Source organism: Miscanthus floridulus, chromosome 15 (assembly GCF_019320115.1).
Source record: "Miscanthus floridulus cultivar M001 chromosome 15, ASM1932011v1, whole genome shotgun sequence".
NCBI lineage: Eukaryota > Viridiplantae > Streptophyta > Magnoliopsida > Poales > Poaceae > Miscanthus > Miscanthus floridulus.
In genome coordinates, this window is record NC_089594.1 from 20769010 (window position 1) to 20778178 (window position 9169).

At 51.8% G+C, this 9169-nt stretch overlaps 1 protein-coding gene across 1 annotated transcript; it reads right to left on the minus strand.

Moving 5' to 3' along the window:
• Window positions 1–654: 654 nt before the first annotated feature.
• Window positions 655–3905, minus strand: LOC136508266 (probable protein phosphatase 2C 73). The gene is made up of 5 exons (XM_066502918.1): window positions 3645–3905; window positions 2559–3140; window positions 2224–2341; window positions 1905–2128; window positions 655–1514 (listed from the first exon to the last, which is right to left on the minus strand). The coding sequence occupies exons 1-5, from the start codon at window positions 3819–3821 to the stop codon at window positions 1077–1079; spliced, it is 1539 nt and encodes a 512-aa protein (XP_066359015.1). The 5' UTR covers window positions 3822–3905; the 3' UTR covers window positions 655–1076.
• Between the last annotated feature and the right edge of the window lie 5264 nt (window positions 3906–9169).

Sequence of the window (9169 nt, forward strand, 5' to 3'; positions counted from 1 at the left end):
TTATCTAAATATAATAAATCTTAGTGGAAGAAATCTGTTCCCTACCTACTATGCAACAGATGAAACATGGCAGCTGCAGCGTAGATGAGGTTTGAAACGTCAGTCCATTGCCATGTGAGCAGCGGTGCTTCAGATGCAGCATGGGCCTATATTCAATAAAATACAGCAGCTCAACTTAACTGCCATCATTGTTATCAAAAGAAAAAACTTATCTGCCATCCGACAAACAAAAAATATTCTACAGTATTTATTTATCAATTGAAGTTTCAATGTCTGCTTTCTCCAAATTAGCATAGGTAGCTGCAGTGCTGAAAACGATGCTCCAAACAAAAATGATAGAGAAAGAAACCAAAGGATCGTTCCATTTCCAGGGCCAAGGTACTCCGGGTTAGGCTTCAAAATGGAACGCCTGTCTGGCTTTTGGCCCAACCCCAACAAATAAGATACGGCCCAGTGCACAGTGCAGCCCAACAACAGAGCAAAGCATGCATCTCCCGGAGACTAACGTTTTTGTGCTTCTTGATCCACCATCAATGAATGTTTTAAGCTGTGCTTGTTATATTTTTTTTACTACTAAAATACCAGTGTTACAAATGCATACATGCATGTCCCATATTTTTTTAGAATGCATAACATCCGGTTGCCACCCCACCATACATCACGCAATGATTTGATCATTAAATTTAAGAATGAGTAACCATTCCATAGATCGATCATGTTGGTATGGTGTCAGAAATTAACCTCACCGACAAATTACAGCTACAGCAAACGCAAACGGCAAACCCTTGACGGTTCACGCAACGTTAAGTAGCAGTAGTAATCTGAAGTCACATGCGAGCAGGATGAAGACGAACAACCATTCAGAGCCAGCCAGGGAACGATGAAATGCTACTCCTGTCCATATCACCTCATCCGTTTCAACAACCTGAATGCGACAGTCCATTACGCCAATCAAATCCTAGAAATTCCTTTTCAATTTGGCTGCCTCGCGTCCATCCATCGGTCCATGCACGAATGAATTTACGTGTACCAGCCATGAAAACGACGACCACCTCCCCATCCGATTGATGGATTCCTCAACCCTGCTGCTCCTCGCCGTCGTCTTCATCCAGCGAACTCGACCGCCTCCGCCAGCTCAGCACGCGCCCCAAGCGCGGCAGCCTGATCACGGAGTTGGCCCGCGCCACCCCCTCCAGCGCTCTCCACACCGTTGCCCCCTCCTCCGACGACGCCTCGCCACCGCCGTTACTCAGAGCCCTGCGGAAGCTGCTGCCCGTGAACGGCTTCACGTCGTCTCCTGTGCCCGGGACTGGGAGGAGGCTCTCCTCAGGACCAGGAGAGGCCCGCCGGTTCAGGTAGAGGCACACGACGGCGCAGTCGTCTACCATGGACGTCGGGTACTTGCGCCGCCACGCTCTGACAGCCCGGTCGATCAGCTGCCTCGCCGCCTTGGATGGGTCGCTGGCAGATGACACCAGCTTCACCACCTCCTTGTTCGACAGCACGTCCCATATCTGCAACAGGTTTCGTCAGCAAAGAAAATTCAGGTTTTGTTGCTCATGCTAAGGTTTTGGCAGAAAGGAAAATTCCGATTTTGCTGCGCATGCTACAGTAAAACCATATCATCTGAGCCTTTTTTGCCTATTTTAATTTGAAAAAAAAAATCAGTATCAGCTAAAACTATCATTCATGGCAATAAATATATGACAGTGATATGTATGGTTTCAGTTAACAGTTTCTATTGTGGGTCTAATCTGAAAGGGATTTATGTTATTCTGTACCCAGATCATTTGGAATAGAACTGCATGCAGGCCTTTCTGATTAAAGAAACCTGGACTGAAAGTGACAGGAATCTGAAACTGCCAATCAAATAAATGAATGTTCATTTTTTTATTTTTGATTACCCCGTCAGTAGCAAGCACCAAGAACTCATCTTTCTCAGAGAGTTTCCTGCAGTAGACTTCAGGTGTGCAGATAAGGCCATGGTTCTTCAGGCAGAAGTCGCCGAAGGCCCTTGCCATGGCGAGGCCCGGCGCATCTTGGTCCGGCAGCCACATCCTAGGCACGTCTGGCTCGTCGTCCATGGCGAACACTCTCCCCTTGCAGTTCAGAATCCTTGCGAGCTCACCTGTTGCAAGCACACAGGAATGCAAAATGCAGTCAAGATGTGTATGTATTCGTGCATGCGCCGATAACCATGAACTGATAAGTTTTGATACTCACTTGGAAGATCTGGCTTCAAGTCAGTGGTCAGCTGGACTGGGATCAGACGGTCCTTGCTGTCCCGGGTGCAAAGGACAGCACGTGAATCTCCCAAATTGGCAACGACCAAGTGATCACCCTGTGCATAAGGACAATTGGGCAACAAAATGAGTGATATGTATGCTTTACATATGTTGAATTAACCTTTAAGGTGTAGTTTTCAGTATTTGTATCTACAACCAAAACATGATTTCCAATACAGCTAGTAGTTACAGTACAAGTATATCACTGAGCCCCATCTGATTTGCAAAGGAATTCAAATCACCGAAACAAGATTTCCCGTTCAGAATCAGTACCTGCCTAACAGCAGCGACTGCAGTTGTGCCGCTACAAATGCAGTCAATTCCTGAATGTTGCCTCAGCTCCTCATCCACCTGCTCAAATGTCTTCACGAATATGTTCTTCCAAGTGGAAAACAGCTGGCTCTCATAGCTTGTATCATCACTGGACGAGCTGCTATCTGACTTGTCAAAGGAATCCAAATCAGTGTTGCTTGAGGGGTCTTCTTCAGTTCTGAGCTTCAAACTATTGCTTGAGTCATCTTCTTCAGGTTTGAGCTTCAAACTATTGCTTGAGTCATCTTCTTCAGGTTTGAGCTTCAAACTATTACTTGAGTCAGCTTCTTCAGGTTTGAGCTTCAAATTATTGCTTGAGTCAGCTTCTTCAGGTTTGAGCTTCGAATTATTGCTTGAGTCATCTTCTTCAGGTTTAAGCTTCAAATTATCGCTCGAGGAATCTTCATCCCCAGTATTCGGTTTCAAAGCAGAGGCTAGTTTCACGGGAAGGGTGTCGCGGACATGGCGAGCGACATCCCGGCCAAGAGGGCCATGTCCATCAAATACTCCGCAGAAGATGTGGCCTCTGTGGCCAGCAAAGTCCTAAGAATCTTGACACAATTGAGACTCATTAAGATCAAGTGAATCGCCGGTTCTAAATGTTCCGGTCTAGGTTGATGTACAATTCAAGCTTTCAGGACATTGGTGGTGGGCAATAAAGTTGGGGAAGTACATAAGTTCAGGTTGCTAAAAAGATCAGTTCTTTTCCTTCTACTAATATCTCAGGTTGTAAGAATTCAATTCTCAGCAGCTATAGTAGATAGATCCAGTGCACTTTGCTCAAACTAAGTTGGTAAATACAACTCGCATTACAAGTTGCAACAACACCGTGGACAGCTTGCATATTGGGAAAACACACACAATAATGCAATATCCCAGATATTTCAGTTTTATTAATTGCTATCATACTTGCTGGTTGGACAAAAGCAACTGTGCAAGGAGCTATCAAATGCGAGGAACTAACTAGTAGGCAGAGGCTCTGCAACTGCAACCAATCCAAGGTCAAGGTGCAAGCAGAGAAGAGAGAGGGAGGGTGAGGTCATGCACCTGGGAGACGGTCATGGCGTCCTGGTTGGCACCCTTCCACCCCTGCTTGGTGTGCACGGAGACGCCGGCGCTTGTCCACAGGTGGTGGTGGAACAGGTCGTCGTGCATCCATGGGAAGCCCAAGCCCTCGTCGTCGTCCAGCTTCCCTGCCGCCGCCTTGCTGCAGCAGATCCCCATTGCTGCTACTGCCTTGCTTGCTCTTGCGCGTGAGCTCCGTGCTCGCCTCGACTACTCCAAGAGCAGGAACGGTGGGTTAAATTTATGTCCCTAGGTTCATGGGTTGGTTCGTAGGTGTGGTGGGGGGCATTAATGACAGGACCGCTAGGCGCTAGCGGTAGGGCAGGGCAGCCTATGACGACGGACCATTCTATTATATGCATAGTACAAGATACAGGGATCCGTCAGACCGTCACCATAGTACCAGAAAAAAGCATATTCAGCCCGTTCGCGTGTTGGTTTTAGTCAGCCCAAACCAACCAGCCAATAGTGTTTTCTTCTCATAATAAATCAGCACCAGCCAGCCCAAATCAGCCCAGAAATCAACCAGCGAACAAGTCGATTGAAGCTTTTCTATTACTTGTGTAGGGCCTTGTTTAGATTAAGGTTAGGATACAGTATTAGGTACTGTAGCACTTTCGTTTGTATTTGATAATTATTGTTCAATCATGGTTTAACTAGGCTCAAAAGATTCGTCTCGTAATTTACAATCAAATTGTGTAATTAGTTATTTTTTTATCTACATTTAATACTCCATGCATATATCCAAAGATTTGATGTGATGGAGAGAGAATGAAAAAACTTGCAATCTAAACAAGGCCTAGGACGGATCACGGACGGACGGGCAAACAAACGGATGGAGAATTAGCAAGGCATCCAGGGGGTGTTTGGTTTCCCTCCTAAATTTTAGTCGCTGTTCCATCGGATATTTGGACACATACATAGAGTATTAAATATAGACTAATTACGAAACAGATTGCACAGCTTGCGACTAATTTACGAGACGAATCTTTTAAGGACATGTACAACGGGTCCTTTCAGCCTGTCTCTTCGTTGCCGTTTTTGTAAAAAAAACACCCCATCCAAGCTTGGAGACGGACACTGCGTCGTCGAGACGATGAGGAAGGCTCGTGCTCCGAGGCTGAGAGGACGGCTCCAGCAGCGTTGTAGTGCCCGTCGCCCCGACTCAACGATGTGAGGATCCTGAGCCCTCTCTCACGCATGATTGTGGTCTGCGTGCGCGGGAGGAATCTATCGCGGCAAAATCCCGAGCGCGTGGCGACGACGGCGGCGGTGTGGAGCAAGAGCGGCAGGTGGTGGTGAGGAACAGGAAGGTTGTGCTAGGCGGGTACATCGAGCGCGCGCCCAGGGAGGACGACATGGAGCTCATCGACGGTGGCGCCGGCGCCATCGAGTTGTGCGTCCCCGCGGGTGCTAGTGGCCTCGCGGTGCTGGTGAAGAACCTTTACCTCCTATGCGACCCTTACATGCGTGCAAGCTGAAGCTGCAAGCTGCAAAGTGGAGGGGACGATTTGTGCTCTCATTTAGTGGTGAGGGGAGGGTGGTCGACTTCCACACTCATCCAGGATTTAGTGCCGGTGACATTCAGTTCTACCTGTATGCTTATCTATCAGAACTGCATGGTGTCAATTACCTTGCTAGCTGCAATTTGATAATTGAAGGCCGACATTCAGTTAAGCATCAAGTTATCTGATTTCAGTTATGTTCCAATTCAGAAAAATAGCAGTTCTGAAGACTTGTATGAGCAAACTGAGATCATGAACTGCTATCTGTTCTCTTTTCTGTCCCTACATGGAGCGTGTCGGCGGCCACGATGTCAAGCGTCAGCTAGGAAAAGTACTGTCGGGTACCATAAAAAGGAGTCCCCTAAGCGAGAACCGAAAAAATCGCTTAGACCTTGTAAAAATCGAAGCTAAGAGGTAATCACCGGCAAACCCTCATCTTATTCGAGGCTCGGCTGGACCGCCCGACCCACCTCGAACAATATCCGGGCTCACCTGAAGCGGGCTCAGCCCAAAAAGAAACCGTAAGGCCTCGGACGAGGTACCGATTCTCTGCCTCGCCCGAGGCCCCGCACATAAGGCCTCGGACGAGGTACTGATTCTCTGCCTCGCTCGAGGCCCCGCACATAAGGCCTCGGACGAGGTACCGATTCTCCGCCTCGCTCGAGACCCCGCACGTAAGGCCTCGGACGAGGTACCGATTCCCCGCCTCGCTCGAGGCCCCGCTCGTAAGGCCTCGGACGAGGTACCGATTCTTCGCCTCGCTCAAGGCCCCGCACGTAAGGCCTCAGACGAGGTACCGATTCTCTGCCTCGCTCGAGGCCCCGCGCGTAAGGCCTCGGACGAGGTACCGATTCTCCGACTCGCTCGAGGCTGGCTCGACATCAACCCCATCGCCTTCTCCTTGACCAACTTCTCTGACAGGACGTCACGTCCAACTAACATGACCAACCACTCCCGCGACGTCAGCCGAACGGTGGCTCGACACAGCGGAGTGGTCGACTAGATGGGAGTCACATCGATGCCATGCCGTCCAGGGCAAGACGGGGCAGGGGTTACCGGCCGCTGTGCTCGGCACTGTGCCCATGGCTGACACCCATGCTGCACTGTGCTACCTAACCCCACCTGCTCTGAGGACAGTGCAGTGTGGAGAGTCATGTTCGGGTCCCTGTAGCCTCGGAATCAGCGTACAAGACCAACTGCTCCCTCCGAGCCTCGGCTATCCGCTTTGGGGTCCCTGTAGCCTCGGGACTCGCGCCTGCCGAGCCCCCCACAATGGTTCAGCCTCGGCACCGACTAGGCCTTGGCTCTCTAAGTTGTCAACATACAGTGACCGGCACGTCGTCCGCAATACGCACCATACCCTGCACCAAGTCGCAAGAGCTCCCACGTCGCACAGGATCAGGCGTGACCGGCGTGTCGCTCCAGTGCACCGAGGACAAGGCCACTCCACCGACCATGCCGCCACAGTGACAAGCTACATGGCTCAGACATGCCGCCTCTGTTCACACAACACCACGTAGCAAACCAATGTACTGCCCCCGTGCCTCCCTTTGACTATAAAAGGGAGTGACCGGGGCCGCTTCTAGAGGAGGCGCAAGCAAGACATGAACACACACACAAACAAGCGACACACAACACTCTGTAACGCACACGCACAAGCAACCCACGTCACTCCATGCAGAGACCTGAGACTAGCTCCCTCTCTCGCCTAGCTTGTAAACCCCTACTATAAGCACCTCGGTGCAAGGAATACAAGATCGCTCTCTCAGACTGGACGTAGGGCACCTATTGCCTGAACCAGTATAAACCTTGTGTCTCTTTGCATCACCATCCGAGATTAGGGGCACGCAGTATACTTTCACTAGTCGGTTGAGGATTCGCCGGACCCAAAACACCGACAGTTGGCGCGCTAGGTAGGGGATCTGCTGCGTGTCAGCCTCGTCATCCCAACAAGTTCCGGATGGCAGACCCCGTGCGACCACTACGTCACGGCATGGTGATCTGGTTCGGGAGCCTAGAGTTCATGTCTCTAGGACATGAGTACGACATGGTACTCCTCCCACCTAGAACCCCATCGGCCGACGACAACATCGCGCACCAGCAGCCTAGGCGCAGGCGGCGCCCAGGCCGTCGCTCTCGTCGCGCTCGCCAGGTGCGACGCGGGCAGGACCACCCTGATTCTACGTGAGCTCAGGGCGACACTCCGCCAGTATCCCATGCTCAGCTGTTGGTACTGAGTCCCTGGTTGGGGACCTGTCTAGCCTGAGCCTGGGCAAGGGAAAGACGCTGATGACGCACGGCGATGCCCCATCATCAAGCTCTGCCCCGCCACCTCCTGAGGAGTCGCCTTCGGTGGAGCAGAGCCCGGCGATGACACCATCCCCGTACCCCTTCGGGTTGGGCAATGCCACCGCCGCCTACCAACGTTTAAGCCTCGACCTCATCACCACAACCCCGATCCACACCCACACTGACTCCTCGGAGGAGGATGAGGCGTGGGCTGGAGCGGACTTCTCTGGACTTCATGACCCTAAAGCCATGCGCCGCTTCATGGCCACGAGCGACTACTGCTTCGGCTACTCCGACTCCGATGACGAAGGCACTTACGATCCCACTCGTGAGTGCTTCAATGTCGAGCTCAGGATGCCAAGCGTGAGCGATGAGGATGAAGGGGCAGGCAATCGCTCCCCACCCCCTGAGGGGGCAGGCAGCGCTACACCTCCACGCGTTGAGCCTCGAGTAGCATGAAACAAGAACCTTGCCCCCAAGGAACTTCGACGCCTAGACCTGGAGCAGCTCTGTGAGCTTCAGGCCAAGGTTGAACAAGATTGACTCCTTCTGTAGCAGCTCTGAGACACTCTCGAGCAAGAGCAGCAGGGTCGCGGTGATGGCGGAGCAGCATGGAGGGCTCGCGACATCAACCGCCGCATCAAAAACAATGAAGGGGCGAGCAACCCTCTATCTTCAATCACGCTAACCAAAACATCTCGGCAACAGCGATGCTACTCCGAATGATGCCTGAGCCTTCTACCTCGAAGGGGCGACGGGTCCACGGCGAGCTCTGAGATCTCCTCGAAACCGCCACGGTACAGCAGGCCGAAAGTTCCGCCTCTCGACGATGTGGAGGCGCCTCGGAACTACCCACGGCACTGCCCTGATAGGATAGAGAGGCCTCGGTTCGTCCCGAGCCCGCTCGGGCACCAACAACCAACAGGGCCCCCTCGGTGCACGACCGCCTCGGTGACCGACGCGAGGCGCAAGGCGACCACGATGTGGTCAGCAGGCGACGGCGCCACGACAATGATGGACCCACTCGAGGTTACCACCCGCACCGAGGCGATCGCTACGATAGTGAGGAGGACCGCAGTCCTTCTCTTGGGCCACCTGGCCCTCGAGTCTTCAGCAAGGCCATCCATGGCGCTCACTTCTCAGCCCAGTTTCGACAACCGGCCAACCTCGCAAAGTACAGCGGCGAGACCAACCCCGAGCTATGGCTGGCCGATTACCGCCTGGCTTGTCAGCTAGGCGGCGCGGACACCTGCTCATCATCCGCAACCTCCCCTTGTTCCTGTCAGACTCGGTGCGAGCCTGGCTCGAACACCTCCCTCCCATGCAAATCCACAACTGGCGTGACTTGGTAAGGGTCATCGTCGGGAATTTCCAGGGCACATACGTGCACCCTAGGAACTCCTAGGACCTCAAGAGTTGTCGCTAGAGGTCGGATGAGTCTCTCCGAGACTTCATTTGATGCTTCTCCAAGCAATGCACCGAGTTGCCCCACGTCGGTGAAAGCTCTAGTTTGGTTTTGGTGAATTGATGAAACTCTAAGTGCTAACCTAGTTTATCAAGTGATCATGAGATAGGTAGCACATTCCAAGTGGTGAAGCAAATGAAGATCATAACATGATGATGATGCCATGATGATGATCAAGTGCTTGGACTTGGAAAGAAGAAAGAGAAAAACAAAAAGCTCAAGGCAAATGTATAAACCATAGGAGCTAT